This window comes from Chamaea fasciata, unplaced genomic scaffold (assembly GCF_029207755.1).
Source record: "Chamaea fasciata isolate MVZ Bird 193981 ecotype frontalis unplaced genomic scaffold, bChaFas1.0.hap1 SCAF_1, whole genome shotgun sequence".
NCBI lineage: Eukaryota > Metazoa > Chordata > Aves > Passeriformes > Sylviidae > Chamaea > Chamaea fasciata.
In genome coordinates this window covers 89,272,213-89,289,959 of record NW_027094086.1, presented here as the reverse complement: position 1 = coordinate 89,289,959, position 17,747 = coordinate 89,272,213, and the positions used below count along the sequence as shown (strand labels likewise).

The following is a 17,747-nucleotide window of genomic DNA, read 5'->3' as shown; positions in this document are numbered from 1 at the left end:
GAGAGAAGGGAAGGCAGACTGTGCTGCTCTGCCAGGACCTCTCACGTGGAACGGAGCTGAGCAAAGCCTCAAACCCACTCTGGTGTCACTGCACTGCCAAGGGAATGATTACTTTGAGCAACTTGCCTAAGCAATACAGATTTCACCTTTAAAACTTGTACAGGTTCTGTGAAATTAAATAAATCCACTATATTTTTATAAAGGTTTCTTCTAAATATTTAATCATTGGGTAGATTAAGTCCTATGTTCTGAGGGACAGAAATAATCTCTGTACCACTGAAAGAAGATCCTCAGAAAAGGGGCTGAGAGCTTTTCTAGAAGGAATAGGAGGAGGTGTGGGTCACTGTGGGTCATTCAGAAAAATGTTTGACCCTAATTTTGCCTTCTTATCTATAGATATCAAAGTATTGGTACAAAATAAAACAGCTATGTTAACACCATTTCATATCTAGGAAATCGAAGCACAGAAAGCTAACACAGCTTTCCTGAAACCTGATGATAATTTGCTGGGAGAGCTGCAAAGAGAACCCCCATTTAAGGACTCCCACTTCTATGCACTATCCACAGAAATGTGCTGCCTCCCAGTGCTGTCTAGATATACCAGGCATCTGTGGAGCTGTATTTTTAGCCCTGATATTCTTTTTGTCTGGAACTGGGCCATGAAGATTCACAGTAAGCTAAGGACTGTAAATATCCCTCAGACTTTATGGGAGGAAAACTGGCATAATATCAAAGCAGAACAAGCACTTTCTTAAATTTCAGTTTTGTTAACTACTGTCATACTTGAAAGATTTCCCTGAAAAATAAGAAAATACCCAACCAGCTGCAGCATGTTGTAAACAAGCAAAAATTAGAAAGGAGAATTTCTGCAGACTTTATCATGTTATGGCAACAAAGTCATATTTTAAGAACTACAAATCATGGAGGTTTCAGGGCTTTTTCAGATTTAATGACTTATGCTGGTCATTAAGTCATCAACAGAAAATATTTTAATTTCCCAGTAATACTGTAAATATTTGTTTTCTCCCAACCCATTTTGTTGTAGGGGACGATCACATATCCCCATGTATTTCAGATGCATAGGCCTTTCTCAAAATTACTCTACCACTAAAATTTTCAGGCTCTGTAGGTGGATCAAAATACTTTCCAAAATGCACAACCTCTTTTTGACATGTTTTTGAAGTGTCTTTGACCTGTGTTGATTGGTAGCTAACGTGTATTCTAAGGTGACAAAAAATTCTCTAATACTGAGGTCTTCTGGAAGGGTGAAAAGAAGGACCTTAAGATGACAGAGATGAAGCAGGACATATGTGCCCAAAATCTTGCATGTGTCATGGGGCAGCATTAATCCTCAGATCATGGGGATTAGTTGTCTCCAGCAAGCACATCACAAATAGTCCTGGAAAGGGTGAGAAAAAATGCGGAGTTCTGCTACATCCTGCATGATTTCCAAGTGAAGTGCCAGGGAGAATCAGAATGGTGCACTGTCTTTGGTGGGACATTGTACAGGTTTGGTGAGCATACTGTTGCATTATAGGGTTGCAAGGTACAGCAGTTGTTTTGCTTGTAAACTGATGACTCCACATCGCTCAATCTGCTGTTTTCTGAGTGGAAAAATTTTTCCCAGTGAATTAGTGCTCTAAATTAGTTTTCCTGAGACACTGGGTCGGTGTGATTAGCATTCACTTTGCACAGGAAAGAGCTTGGAAAGCTTCTGTGTTCATTTCACTTTTCGCTCCAGACACTATTCCTTCCACTCAGCAGTCATTCCCATGGATACCATTTGTTTCTGGTTAACCCAGGAGAACTGCCCCAAACCATGGCTTGCAAGCAGTATATTTCCCATGAAATCCTCCCACATTACTTGCAGCCACAACACTAAAATGTACCAATAAGGAAAGGTAAAATTGGTCTAGCCTGTAGTGTATTACTTTCTCAGTCTTGTTGCCAGATGATAACAGGCAACTAACAAGTAGTTTGTGTTTCTTTGGAAGAACAACTCAGTTAATAACATGAAAAATTCAAGCAGCTGAAGAAATTCGAGGGATATCAGATGAAAATCACAGTCATTCTGCTAACTCTGAGCTATGGGGTCGATATGGGTCTTAATCTGGGCAGCATGTGAAAATGTTGCCAGTGCTGAGAACAATTTTTGCTACAACGCGTTATTAATACTTAATGTCTGTGCATTTTATCATGGCAACTAGAGGAGGGTAATTAAGTTGTTACTGTAATGTAGAAATTCATGATGACCTTTCTTTATGGATGTTAAATCAGTAGACAAGGAGGACAATATTAAACCACATGGTGCTTTGGACCACCCACTGTTAACAGCAGTGTCTTTTCTCTTTTCTTCTTTTCTTTTCTTTTCTTTTCTTTTCTTTTCTTTTCTTTTCTTTTCTTTTCTTTTCTTTTCTTTTCTTTTCTTTTCTTTTCTTTTCTTTTCTTTTCTTTTCTTTTCTTTTCTTTTCTTTTCTTTTCTTTTCTTTTCTTTTCTTTTCTTTTCTTTTCTTTTCTTTTCTTTTCTTTTCCTTTTTCCTCTCCTCTCCTCTCCTCTCCTCTCCTCTCCTCTCCTCTCCTCTCCTCTCCTCTCCTCTCCTCTCCTCTCCTCTCCTCTCCTCTCCTCTCCTCTCCTCTCCTCTCCTCTCCTCTCCTCTCCTCTCCTCTCCTCTCCTCTCCTCTCCTCTCCTCTCCTCTCCTCTCCTCTCCTCTCCTCTCCTCTCCTCTCCTCTCCTCTCCTCTCCTCTCCTCTCCTCTCCTCTCCTCTCCTCTCCTCTCCTCTCCTCTCCTCTCCTCTCCTCTCCTCTCCTCTCCTCTCCTCTCCTCTCCTCTCCTCTCCTCTCCTCTCCTCTCCTCTCCTCTCCTCTCCCCATTTTTTTCAGAATGAGGTGGCAATGCTTCTCAAGCCAATATCGGAGAAGATTCAGGAAATCCAGAACTTCAGAGAAAGGAACAGGGGAAGTAAAATGTTCAACCACCTCTCAGCTGTCAGTGAGAGCATCCCAGCCCTTGGGTGGATAGCAGTGGTGAGTGACACACGGGATGGTTGGGAGGGCTGTTAACAGGCTTCTGGATGGTGTAGCCCAGGATAGTTCCAAATCTTGCAGAGCTCTGCAGTCTCATCTGTATAGTTCTTCAGTCTACTACACCCAAGAAGGTAATAAACCTAGTATGTCAGGGGAGGTTTCTGACTAATGTTTTACTTCCTTTCTCCTTCTGTTTTTTCCTGCTACCATGGGGTGATGGTCCTAGTCTCCTAAACCAGGCCCTTATGTCAAGGAGATGAATGATGCTGCTACCTTTTATACTAACAGGGTATTAAAGGACTACAAGAACAGGTATGTTGCCAAGCTCCAGTATCCACTAGTCAGAGAACAGAGCATTAACCATACCAGTAGGGTTCACAGTGCTATCATGGAAAGTATTTTGTAAACAAAAATGCATTTGATAAAATCTTCTTGCAGTAGTACAGTTTCCCCATCTCACCTCTGACCTGCAGCATGCTGCACTGAGAATGGCAGCAGCATTAGCAGAGCTGGTTTTCACTCTCTGCACATTTTAAGGTTATTTTTCATTTTTCTGGCATTCCAGTATCATGGGCTTATATGCAAATGCCTCTTTACATAGCGACGTGTGGCTAGCTGGCTGCTGTGCATCCCCCTCTCATTTGTGCTCTCATACGGTTGCTGTTCTTGCTCTTAGCTTGAAAATGTGTATTTAGATGGTAGATGTATACAGCTTCAAATTCCATAGCTCCTAATTTGATTTTTCTCTGTACCACTTCACTGTTCTTAAAGAGCACAAGGAATTCACAAAAAAAGTTCACTGAATGATATCTGTGAACTGATGGAGAAAGAGAAAAAACTTCAGGTCCTTCTTATGCCCTCTTTGAAAAGTCATGTATAAATCCTGTTGACTTGGTGCTTTTGAAGGCCAGATTTTGGCTCTTGATTTTTATATCCCAGTGAAGAATGGTATTTGCTATTGAATTTTTCCTCTTTAGTGAGAAAAACTTTAAATATTAAAACCTTTCACTTGTATTTATATTTCTCAAATATGTATACATATATCTGATATGCTATATATAGTATGTTAATTTATAGATATTATATATTATTCCTAAAGCCCGAGTTTAGCTACTGAAGGTAGTAACTGATGCTGCAGAAGCTGATGATTTTTACAACATAGCATCACTACTTACACTGGAGAAAAAAATGCCTCATGTAATGGTATAGAGTACATTATTTAGCTATTTAATTCTTCCTTTAATGAGAAATTCTTTTCCTGTTTTTCACTGAATCAGACCACAATGTCTTCCAAAGTATGGAAGGCTCTCCCTTGACTTCTGTAGGCTTTGGATTAAACCTGTTGACCCAGGTCCTCCACATTATTAAGGATCAAATTCCAAAGGAAATAAATAGAAAGTACACACAAGGACAAGGACAGAATAGTGATGGCTTACAAGGACACACAAATCCTTGTAAGCCATCTCTATTCCCGAATAATTTGTTATAACTGTGGACTTCATCTTACAAGCAGTTTCTTTCTACATACTTCCTGGTTTAATTTATAGTCCCATTGGAGGACTAACAATAATGATTCTAAAGCAAATTTGTGACTTGTACTCTGGAGGTTTTCCAGTGTAGTAGCTTCAGTCTTTGCAGCACTGGGCTGGTTGGCTGCCTGCTAACTGATTTGTCCATGGCTTTAAGGCAGACATTGGGTTTTACCTGCTTTAAGCAAGTGCAGCACTGCTCTCTTGTACTTTTTTAGTATATTCACATTTAAGTACATTCACACATAAATATTGCCTCTGTTTTGACAGTGACACACGCCATGTTGATTGGGTGAAGTCATATCTGAACATCTGGTCTGAGCTTCAAGCTTATATCAAAGAGCACCACACCACAGGTCTCACCTGGAGTAAAACTGTAAGTACTCTTTCTTTCTTCAAGAAGAGCCACAAAAAGCCAGTAAACAGTTTGTCTTTTCATGCAGGTCATTAGCTCAGGAAAAATAAATATCTAGGCCAGGAACAGAAGTCATGGTCCATGGATTTCCTAACCAAGCCAATAAGTGTTTGAAATCCATTGGTGGAGATGTTCAGCCCATTGTGATACAGGTTTGGAGAAAGAAAAAATAATGACTTGGGATTATATTATAGCCATAACCCTCAGCTGCAGATGGTAAAGAGAGGCAGACACAGTTCTCCATGCCTGTAGAAGGTGGGAACAAAGACAAAATGCAAAAAATTAAAGGACCTATCAGACCAAAGGAAAACTGAGGGAGCATGTCATGGAAAGGAGAAGGATGGTGGGAAGAATCTGAACAAAGAGATTCAATAATAGAAAAGACAAAGACAAGGGATACGTAACTTCATAGATGACTAGCTTTATAAAACTATTACTTTCCTTATACAACTTGCTTCTGTGTGTTACATCTGAGATGATAGCAATGAATATAAAACATGAATTTAATATTCAGCAATGAATATTAAACATGAAAAATTATGCTGGGTATAAATGTAGGAGTTTATGTCCACTGTCTACATTGATACAGTGTTCTATTTTACTTTAATAATGTGCTCATGTTTATTATCAGATTAGAAGAACTGCTGAAGTATATTAAAAATGTAATCAGCCTGCTCTTTACTGATACCATCTCCCAAACCTACCATATACTTGCACGTGCAGTCTTTCATACCAAATTTATAATTTTTAGGTATACACAAATACCATTATTTTTAATTGAATGAATATTCAGAGGACTAATACAGGCCACCATTTAGTTCTCAAAACAAACAATTTTAAGAACTTGGGAACATAGGGAAGTGAAGTAGAACTTTCAGATTAATGGCCTTCCAATCCAAACCATTCTGTGATTCTATGAAGTGTAGCTTAACATGGAATAAGAACCTTTCCTGTGAAGACAGGCAAAGAGAGGTGGGATTTTTTCAGCCTGGAGAAGAGAAGGCTTCATGGAGACCTTTTTGCAACCTTGCAATATATAAAGCGGGCTTGTGAGAAAGACTGGAGAAGACATTACCAAGGCTTGTAATGATAGGACAGGGGGGCAATAGTTTTAAATTGAAAGACTGAATATAAGAAAGAAATTCTTTATTGTGAGGGTGATGAGACACTGGAACAGATTGTCCAGAGAAGCTGTAGATGTCCCATCCCTGGAAGTGTTCAAAGCCAGGTTGGGTGGGACTCTGATCAACATGGTCTATGAAAGATGTCCCTGTCTATGGCTGGGGGCTGGAACTGGATGGTCTTCAAGGTTACCCTTCCAATCCAAACTTTTCTCTGATTCTGTGGTACCTGGAAAAGTTGCTTTCTTTCTCCCTCTGTGGAGGTTATAACCATGTAAGAGAATGTAGGTTACTTGCGCTCAGCAACAGACTGCAGCCTTCTCTTCATAGCCTTCATGAGACATTGTAGAAAGCCTCTCCGTTCCCAAGTATTTGAGTGCTAGTTCAAATGTGGGAGAGAACCATGATCTGTGTGTACATCTTAGTCTGAAGCAATGCAAAAATGTTTGAACATGATAAATTAGAAGATTGTAATTATTGGCTACATTGTAGGTTTCTATAGTAAAAATTTTAAACATTAAACATGATTCCTTTATTTAGTACAAAATTTCACACTTGGTATACCCTATTCTATTATGATCAGTGAACGTGAGACTTAATGATTTTTAAATTATTATTACATAAGGAAAAGGAATTGTAGTACCCCATTAGCTGAATTAGCCTGAGAATCTGGGACAAAATTTGTTCTGTTAGTACAGAAAAAGAATAATCTTCACCTTTAATAGAACTTCACAGGTATGGAAATAGTGGTTTGTTATAGCCATTTGATCAAACAGGAGCAGCTCTCACTGCTGGTGAGTACTGGCAGTCTTACTCAGAAGGGTAGCTGTTGCAGATTGTGTTTGACTGGTCCTAAAACCAGTACCTCGGCCATTGTGTCTTCATACTTCTCTGTCTTCAGCTGTCCAAGAAATTGCTGAAATCTAGGTGTGACTTGTTTATTTACATTAAGCATAGTTTCCTGCCAGCAGTGCTCATTCTGTCATGAGTGATGAGCTCATCACTGCATCTGAAGTACTGATATCACTCTGGATATCACTCGTATCTGGAAGCTGTCTTGGAAGTATGGCTCATTTAAATCATCCTTTATGTGATATGAGTCTGAAAGATTAAATTGCAGACTCATTTTTATGGATGTATGTATTTTTTTAAGTTTTACTAAATGTGAGTGTAAGAAAATTAGAATCCAGTAAGTTAGCAGGTTGTTTAAATAGCTTAAATGTTATTTAAATATTTCTGTGAAGCTTGGTAACAAATACATTCCAGAAAGCAATGCGTTGCTCAAGTGATAATTTCATTTTTGTTATACATTTTAAAGTGAGAATGAAAGTCACAGATTCACATTGTGTGAAGTTAAGCATAAAGGTCTGCAGAATCAGGGTATAGACAGAAATATGATATATATAAAAGCTGTAGATATATTCCAGACACAGTTGTTAATCATTGCACACAGCAGCTTCCACTTACACGCATAAAAGGAAAAAAGGAAAAAGCAGTAGTTTGGCAAGGCATTAACAAAGTGGAACATTTATGAAAGGTAGACATTGGTGTAAAAAAAGGTATTTTATTATAGAGGGAGAGAGAAAGAGAGAAATGTCTTGGGGCATATAAGTACAGATTTTAAAGTGTGCTATACCAATAATTTGCCCTTCGTATCTGCAGAAGTCAACAAAGCAATGCATGAAGTTTCTATAAAAAGCTCTTAAGGAGCACATTTGGATATTTCTAACGAGAGTGAAGAGTCAGGAGGAATATTAACTACTGCTTCTCTCCCAGCTGTATTCTCATTGCTTGAACTCCAGCAAAACCCCAGGAGCATAAGCCTAGATCAGAGGATTTCCTATGGTTGGGTTTCCTAAAAGAAGGGGGCAGGATTTTTGAGTTGGCTCTTGGCTCCCTAAGCTGTGGGTGCTGTAAACTGTGATATGCACATTTACGTCCATGCAATATCCCAAAGCTTTGCCATTTCCAGCCCCCCATACCCTTCCATCAAGCTGCACAGGGCAGCTGCAGCCAGCCCCGGTACAGATCAATACTGCATACAGGAAAGTGCTCCTGGCTCTGGCAGCAGGCATACAGGCAGACACTTCAGAGGAAAGAGAAAGAAATGTCTTAATAAATGAGAAGACAGACACAAAAACAGGTGCAAAGAGTTGAAATAATCTCCAAGTAGTCACTTCTGACAATAACAGTTATCTCTATTTGCTTTATAAAAAGTTTGTGATAAAAACAGATGTTCATGGATTTTTGAATCTAACACAGTTCTGTCTTACTTTGGTTCTGCCAATATGTTTGACAATATTTTACTTCTTAAGGGCACCCTATTGAAATGTGTGGGACTATGTGAGGAGAAAGACAAGGAAATAGTGAAGAATATGGTATATTTAAGAATATACTTAGAAGGAAGTAGTGTAGTTAAGGACCTTTAGACTTTTGGACATCTGAACCTGTTTCACTCCTCATGTGGAGTGGTTGTACAAAACTGGACTGGACTATGTAAATTGGCATTTCAAGGTGTGATGGATATGGTTAAGATGTTTGATGGTACTGTGCTCACAGAACAAAAGTAGGTGTCCAAAGTATGTTTGTGAGCATGATTGTCCAGAGAGTCAAAAGTTCCATGTATTTTCAACATAATCTGAAATAGTCATTTTCACTGATTGATTGTGCATATGTCAGAGAAAATATGCTTGTCAGTGCAAGTCAGATGGATCTACAGTATTTCCTTAAAACTGTAATTCTGTAGTTCATTACTTTGGATGCAAAGTGTCCTTCTGCTTCCTACAGCCTGTGCTGAGTGGCCATTCATTATACTCACTACATGTCAAGTTAGCCATCTTGACAATGGGGACAGTAGCAATTGCCAGCCAAATGGAGATTTGTTTTAATTTGCTGCCAGATATGACATTCTTGGATGTCAGTGAGTCTTTGGAATAAGCTGTTGTTACAATAAAATATTTTAAGTGCCCAGAGTAGTATTTTACCTATGCAGTAATTGTCATTTTTTTTTTCTTGCTACAGCTTTCTGTCTTTAACAAGCAATCCACAGCTGTAATAGTGACCTGTCCTTTTTCAGTTCTTTCTGACAAAGAGCAAGTGCCTTTTTTTTCCTTTTCTTTCTTTAGGAAAGGATTCTATTGAAGCATGCCTCTTTCTGCCCTCTACTTCTTTTTGGTGATGCAAATAAATGAACAGCTGTAATATCAGCTCACAAGAATGCCTAATGAAAAGTTTGTTTGCTACAAGGCCTGCATGAGTAATCTGGGGGAAGTGAAACTTCTGCTCATATTTCTGCAGGTTAACCTTGCAGCAAGAAAACAACCAGTAGTAATAAGAGACTGCTGTAGTTTTCCATATATCAAATAAGTGTTAAGACACAAATCTTGCTCAAAGATAATTGTCGTGAATGTTTCAGTTGCAGGTGGATCTGTACTTAACTTTTTGTTCTTTTTATACTATAGTCATTTAGGATAGATGTTACCAGCAGGTTTATTTACAAACAGGAACTAGCAGTGAATTTCATTACAGTATTTAGTTTCTAATACAGAATTTCACTCAAGTGATGAGTGAAATCCTCTCCCCCTTTACAAATCAAAACAACTTAGGATGAAGTCTGCACATCTTTAAAAGCAGTTGAGATTTATTTAAATCCTGTTTCCATTGAAGCCAGTATGTTCAAGTTTTTTTTTCCTGAAATAGCATTTTAAAAAGCATTTATTACTCCTTAGATAGTACTCTAAAAACATTCTTTAAAAGCTGAAATTCTCCACAAGCTCCACACCAAGAAGTACCATCATAATTCCTGCATTAGCCTTGTTGAGTGCAATTATCCTAGTCTCAGTGCAGACTTGGGCATTTTATTCTAGTCTAAAATAATTACCTGCAGACATTTTCTTAAAAAATGGCCCTGCTTCTCTCCTGTTCTATCAAAACATTTTCCTGTAATACATCGTCTCTGTGCATATTGATGTGAACAAGCTGCAAAATACCAAATTCTGCAGGCAAAAGCCTCCTATTATCTGTCCAGTATCTCTTCTGTGCTGTGTTTAGTTTGACCTACTTATCAAGCAGCCATCGTCTGAGCCACTTCACTAAAGCTAAAGGTCAAATCTGGAGTGCCAAATTCCAGCCGCAGCCACGACTGCAATCCCAGAGGCCTTATTCAGACAGAAGTAAGGGCAGCAGAGATACACCAATTTAAATGCCTGTATCTTGGATAAGATGTAGACATTTCCACAGTGCTCAGTTTTTCTCAGTGATAGCCTTTTCTCTCCTTTTCTGTATACCTTCCATTCATTTCTCTACCCTTCCCCTTCCCTATTCCCTTATATTTTTTTGTTGAAAAAAAATTGCATCCCTTAGTTGCAAATGTTTCTTTCTCAGAGAATAGGCAGTGCTCTGATTTTTGGTACAGGATCGGTTAAAAAACTGGCTATCCTGGCACCTCTACAACAGTTGCCTCTTTGGTGGAGACTGCCTCAATCACATCCCTGTCCCTTTGAAAGAAAGTGGTTTTACTCTCTTATTCCAACAGTGGCTGAAAATATTTGTCTTTACTGTATATCAATTGTATTCTCTTAACTTTGACCAAGCACCATTCAGACACATTAAGGGAAAACCTGGGCGAGGCATGCAGCTTAGTTCCAGTGAAAAAGGGAAAGGAAATACAAAATTGAAAGTATGCAAAATGGAGAGAAAAAGAAAGTTACATCTTTTAAAACTTTACTATCTTGATAAAGGGATTGGTCTTCTTTTTAACCAAATTTTTATGTAAGTAAAAGATGGTTGAATCTGCCTGTTGGAACACGCTAGTTGTTGGCAATTACATTATCATACAGTTCTCAAATGATTTAGAAGACCATGGCTGTATAAAACATTTCTGGTTGGGTAACTCTGAAGATGTAAGCATCATTTTAAATCCTGAACAGGTGATGAATGGCAAAAGTATATTACAGGGGGCTGCAAAGCTCGAAAACGCTACAGATAAATAATTCTGCTGAAACTCAGTAATAAGAAAAGAACCTAGCCTGGTTTTTTGTTGTTTTGTGTTTGAGCTGACAAAGACTACAGGCCCTGTAAGTCAGCTGTTTCATCTAGTAAATTGCAGTTCTCTGGGCACCATAACTCCTTGCAGACAGGTGACTTAAATAGGGTAGGTAGTAGAACTGTTGTGCTAAGCTACTTTTACACAAAAAACACCTTAACAAGAGCTCTGTGCCCCTGAGTCACAGTCCACCTGTTCCCAGAGATTGATATGTGATATTTTGAGCTTCACAATTCTTGTCTTTGGCTGTGCATATGTATGGAAAGTACAATACAGAATGCTGTAATAATTTTAGATGTGAAACTAGAATTACTATAAAGGGGGAGAAAACAGAAAACAGGGACATCCTTCTTTTTTTTTTTTTTTTTTTTAAAAAAGAATGTATTTCTAATTAGGATTCCTGTTTGTCTGCTGCCATGAAAAGAAGGCTTTTCAATAAATTAAGGGAGGGATTTCATGACCTCTTTCTAAGCCACCTGTTGCTTCAGCTGCAAATAGATACTTACCTTTTAATAGGAATGACTAACAAAATAGATACTATATATCATACACATGGCTATATCATTTATTTATATGCATTATATAAATGCTTATAATCTTCTAGGTCAGAGTAAAATCAACCATTGCAGCTACAAGAAATGCATTGTCCACATGCTCCACAGCAGGTTCCCAGCACAAGAACTTTGTTCTCCTCGGTTTCCGTGCTGCACTGTGTCAGCCAAAAGCTGGATAAACACAGAGGAACGTTGTGGGTGTTTGTACAGGGTCTCGCACATAAGCCCCTCATATCCCCAGAGATAGGAGCCTCTGACTGCAGCTCCTTGCTGCTGCAGTACTACAGATATAGTAACAGTGACATGGAAGGCTAACCCAGGGAGCTGTTCGGCAAGAATAGCTCAGGAAATAGTAACATCTGCGATAAGACATAAAAAGAAATTCTTACTGTCTCTCAGTAGCTGGGTGCAGACCTGAAGACATGTCAAGCTGTACATGGCCACCAAAAATTAGTGACAGTGTGGCATCCAGAGCACTTGGGTTATATATGAACAACATTTTATTTCTCTAATAGGATTGGCTTTGCCCTGTGCTCTGGGGGAAGGAAGCCTTCAGAGAAAGGTGCTTAACAAGGCCCAGCTTCTCAAAAGCAAGGGGCTTCACTCAGCTCTGCTGTAATTTCAAGGGAATTACATGAGAATTTCAACCAGGCAGCTATCTCAACATAAACAATCATTTCTTTCTTCCAGCGAGCCAGTTAGGTGAGAAAAAGAAGTGTACCTCACCCTTCTACCAGTTGAACAAGATAAAAGTAGAAATATAACATACTTCAAGGTTGTACCACAATCCTGCAAACCCTTGCACAGTGACATTTGTCAGACACAGTGCTGCAAGCAGCATCAGACACTGCTGCTAAAGAAAGCTTCTCTGCCACAGTCAATGGGAGGCCCTTGGGCCCCTCTGCAGATGGCTTGGGGCTATCCAGCCAGGAGCAAACCCTGACCCATCCCTGTCACCCCATTTAGAGCAGAGTTGGAAGCTGAAGATAGTTTTTTTTTTCCCTGAGAGGAAATTTCTGGAACCTTTTATCCCCTACAGAACTCTTTGTACATGGTCACAGGGCCTGCATCTCCTTTCCCTGATAGGATCTCACTCAGAGAATTACATTTTCCTTCATTTCAAAAAGCTCCAGGAGTACGATTCAAAGCACATCAAGTTCACTATGATGCAAAGCTACCAGGTTAAAAGTGATGGCTTACTTTTGTGTTGCATTTTCAGAAAGTAAGGATGACTCTATCTGCTCCCCTGATGATTCTCTCTAGGGGCATATTTGTAAATGATGGAAAAATGACCACACTAACATGTTAAAGGGAGCAGTCAGCTATCCGTGTAACTTGACGTGGTGTCTACAAACACCACAGCACTGAGAACAGCAGCTGTTGCTGAGGCAAACAGCTGAAATAAAAGAGGAAGAAAGGCAGCTTGCAAACAACGGCCTTCACTGGTCCAAATGGCTCCTACTACTTTTTATGTAAAGACACACTGTTGTTAACATCTGCGTGAAGTTAATCTGAAGAGTTGTCTGCAAATAGCAAAGCTGCTAAGCACCTGCTGCTTTAGGATAGATGAACTTTTGTGGGCATGTAACATGCTATTTTATTCTCGGCAGCTCTCACAAACACCACTCTATACAGAACAGAAATGAATGGACTTTGTGAAGGGCACTTTTGTTGAAATTGGATAGGACTATACACAAGTATTACCAGAGACCAGAACAATTTAAGAGCCTGGTTCAGAAATATTCTAGAGCCTGAGGGTGTAAGTTGTCTTAGAAGAGTAACTAAGGAAAGCAAAGTAATTGCCGGTGACTGAGGTTGGCAACTTAGAGACTCATTTACTAATAGATGTCAAAATTAATTTTAAACAAAAGTTCTTGCAACTACTTCACTTGGCTGATTTTTAAGTTGCCCTTTACCATCGGTGTGTCTGAGTGCAGCACAGGTCCCATCTTCCTGGCATGCAGGGAATGCAAGAAGTGAAATACGTATTCTGCATTTCCAGTTCACTTTGGAGCTTTCTAGCCCCTTTTGAGTGTTTCCCTGAGCCACTCTCCCACAAAAAAATTCACCTTATTTGAATATTTGTTTGATTTCAGTTAGGTACATCAAAATGGCAAAGAAAAGAAGACTGTAGCCAGAGTTAGACTGTACCCTTCTTCCTAGCAGTTCTGTGCACCCTCTCATTAGTGAGACATTCCACACCATTTTATTTCAGTGGGGGATGGTCCCACTGGAAGAGTCTATGCTGTAAGATGGGAGATCTACAGTGGAGCAGTTAAACCCTGTACTTCAGAGACCTTAATTCCTGTGATTTGTCCTTCAATTTTGCCTGGCCTAATTTATGATTGAAATTGTTTGCAGTTTCCAGAATGGGCCTGGATGTTGAAAATAGCATGCTACAATATCGGTTACCTTTTGTGGCGGTAACTCAGGTCTTAAATTAGACAAAATTTGCCATGCAGGAGAAAAGCTAACAACCAAGGTTCAGTCTGTCTTTTATTTCTGTGACTGAACAAAATTAAGAGGAAAAGTGGGAAGAGTGACAGAACCTCAGGTGTCTTTACCTTGTGACAGCTTCTATGTTCTTAATTAGATCTAACTCAAAATCTTTTGTGCTCAGTGGAGATAACCACTGATTTTGGTGGAGGAACTAGGCTTGTAAAGAAAAGAAGAGAAGGGCAGATGAGTGCAATGGATACAATTTTTTTCTTACTTTTGAAACCCACTTAAAGGACTAGAATGTCTTAGCTGCTCAGGTCAAGAACTGAGATTTTTGAGGAGACTTGTTTTTTCATCAGTACTGCTCTGTAAGGAAAAAAGCTCCTAGTTTCCCAGATCTTTTCCTACGTCTTCTGTTTCTTGAAAATAAATATGACAACAATTCATATATACAAATCCAGTCATGCAAAACCATGTCCAAACTTAACTGATGTGTTTAAAATCCTTCCTTTTATCTGTACTTTGACCAGGTAGGTCTTTCAGAGTTCTGGGAGAGAGATGACCCACTTCCACAGATACTCCCCTCTGAGTTTTACTTCATCTCATTACATGGATATTCCCATGTTGTAGTTGCCATTTGCCTCTGATGCACTACTCAGCAGCATTATTTTAGCCTGGAGTGTCCTGCATTGATCTGTCATGTCCTTGAGTTTGACACTTAAAGCAAAGAGGCTGCCAGAGTGACCTACCACTCTGTGTTACATGCAGAATACCCAGATACCTCCCAGAAACTTTTTGTATAATGCATCTTTGCAGCCTTAGAACAATTTACATGGTGTTAATTCTAAATGCGTGAGTCTTACACAAGTTTCTGGAAAATCACAGCACTGTATTGATAAGCTGGTGGAAGCAGTAGGTATTTTTGAGAAATCAGATGTCAGTCTGGAATTTGGCAAGCAGATTTTCATCTCAGACTTAAAGTTATTAGCCAGTACCACTACTGCTATTAATTGCCTTTCATAAAGCATACATAATTCATAACTGCATGTTCACACTGTGAATGGTGAGTGCCATTTCTGAGTATCTGAGTGTTTTAAAAAGCCCTGCAAAAGCAATGTTCATAATTCTGGATAACCAGGGCATAGTGGATTCAGTTGCTATGGTTGCAGGCAACAGAAGGGGAAGATCTGTACTGCACCTCAGACAGCAATAACTGATTGTACCACTAAATCTACTTACATTATTTTTTTAAAAAATTACAGTAATTCACAGTTCTGCTGACTCTGCTGCAGGTAACTTCACTGGCATTAGCAGAGGCAGGGAATGGGCACTATAAATTGAGGGCCCACTGAAGAAATTGTCCCCAGCCTAAAACACTGAGATATAACAAGGAAGTATGTGAGCAGAAGCTCTGAGTTAAATGTATCCATGCAACAATGGAATGTCTCTAAAAGCAGTCGACTTTAGTCCCAGTATATCTTGACAATAAATGATAATTGGTTCCAAAAGGAGAATCCCCTCATTTGTTCACATTTGATCAAAAAGATTTAACAACAAGAAGAGAGCTTACTCCCTTAAGAGATCTTGGACTTTTATTTTGTTTTTAAAGTATATCTGAAGAGTAAGTAAAAAAAGGAGCATGCGGACCTCAGCCCTTTTCCTTTATCAGTTTGGGATTACAGGCCAGAACAAGTTTTACTTTTTAAAAAATAGCTGTAGTTTTCACTCCTGTGAGATGCATGAACCAGGTCAATACTTTGTTGTTTCAGTTTAGTGGAAAGCAGAAAGAGTAGTACCATAAATGGTTAAAAATATCCTCAGAGGCCAGCTAAGCAATATCTATTTCCAGGATGGATTACCAGAGGCGCACTAACAACCTGTATCTCTTAACAAAGTCACCCAGTTAGAGGAGCTGTGACTCCCTAAGTCGCTGTAATTTTTCCATTTTATCTGCCCACGTGTTAATGCTTGCGGCTGCAAGGCTCAATATCTCTGTATCAAGCTGAACTCATCAGAACCAATCTAATTTTCTCAATAGTTCTTTAAAAAGTTCCTTCTGTGCTGCAGAGAGGTAGGATCAGAGTGACACTCAGTGGCAGGATAGTAAAAGTGATTCTCAGATTCTCTCTAACATCTATTATTAGGATGTTAGGGCATTCTTCTAAAATTTTAGTCAGCTAATTATTAGTATTTTCTGTCTGTTTGATAATATTCTATGTAAGCATTGTAATTCAGACCAAAATACATACTTTTGATTATGCAAACTGAAAGAAAGATTGTTACTTACTTTGCCAAGGCCCCCTTCACTGAACTTGTGTGCTGTGATCCCCTGCAACTGAAAAAAAAAAAAAAAAAAGGAAAAAAGAATTTAAGAAATTGAAGTAAAAACTCAAAAATTGAATTTCAAAATCAAGATAATTGAATTGCCATAGTTTTACATTCTATGGTATTTGAATCTTTACAGATAACTTGAACAGTTCGAAGAGTAGCATTTTACATCTTGCATACAATTTATCATGTTCCCTACATATAACTGACAGTTCATGACCCTCTCAGTTATTTGTGTTGTATCAAAACATTTTCTTTATCCGAAAAGAAAAAAAAAATTTTTTTTCTTTTTATGTAAGTTAACACTGGAATAAATTATGGAATGGTTACAGTTAAAGATTTTTAACATCAGCCCTTACAAGTGTTTGAGACAAATATTTTAGGTGGAGTAGCTCTGCAGTAAGGGTAGAGTGTGGGCTGTCAGTCTTTCTAGCTGTGCTTGCTCAGGTGCAGGGAAGGATTCATAGGATTACATTCGATGATGGAGCCAGAAATTCTCCTGAGCCTGGGGCTTTCTAGAGTCACCCGAACTCGCAGTATTCAAGGATGTTAATGAAGTATTGTGATACAATGTTCCTTGAAACACTGTGTGTAAAATAATTTCCCTCTGTCTCAAACAGGGTCCTGTTGCATCCCCCATGTCCATGCGATCTGTTCTAACCAGCGGCTCCTGCCTTTCCCCGCCGCCTCCGCCACCGCCGCCCCCGGGACCGCCCCCGATCTTCGAGACGGAAACCGCAAAGGACGAAGGAGCCGCGTCTCGCTCAGCCCTCTTCGCACAGCTTAACCAGGGAGAGGCAATTACCAAAGGTCAGGAGAAAAGAAACCGAACTGTGCTCCAGGAGTCAACTACATCAAGAATTTTTACGTGTATTAACCTAACTTTCACAGCATTTTTAAGTTACATTCTAGCAGCTCAGATCCTTCTGAGGCTTGCAATGGTCCGATGGAGAAGGCTGCATACCAAAACCTCCTTTAGAAGCCACAGCACCCGAATAAGTTCAGTATACCTGACATTCACACCATTTAGAGTTATCCTTTTAATTTTAAGGCAGCCAAGCTGGATATCTTCAGCCCCCAGTAGCTCGTCAATCTCTTAAGTTGCAATTGCAATAAACTTTTATCCCTCTTTCTGACTCAAATTAAGTGTACTCAAACCTGTGTCAAAATGTCTTACATGTCAAGTGAAATAAAGCTTTTTGTATTAATATTGGACAGTTGTAGTTTAAATGTATGTCTGTGAATTTAAGTACATATGAGTGATATATTTGCATTTAATGCTGCAGGGATA

At 39.1% G+C, this 17,747-nt stretch overlaps 1 protein-coding gene across 5 annotated transcripts in view; it reads left to right on the top strand.

Moving 5' to 3' along the window:
- Positions 1-17,747, top strand: part of CAP2 (cyclase associated actin cytoskeleton regulatory protein 2) — a 68,396-nt gene that overhangs the window by 42,655 nt on the left and 7,994 nt on the right. For all 5 annotated transcript variants that reach the window (XM_066188616.1, XM_066188626.1, XM_066188601.1 and 2 more), the window contains 4 exons: positions 2,883-3,026; positions 3,253-3,338; positions 4,826-4,931; positions 17,077-17,266. In XM_066188616.1, the coding sequence (XP_066044713.1) occupies positions 2,883-3,026; positions 3,253-3,338; positions 4,826-4,931; positions 17,077-17,266 (526 nt within the window). The remainder of the gene's footprint in view (positions 1-2,882; positions 3,027-3,252; positions 3,339-4,825; positions 4,932-17,076; positions 17,267-17,747) is intronic.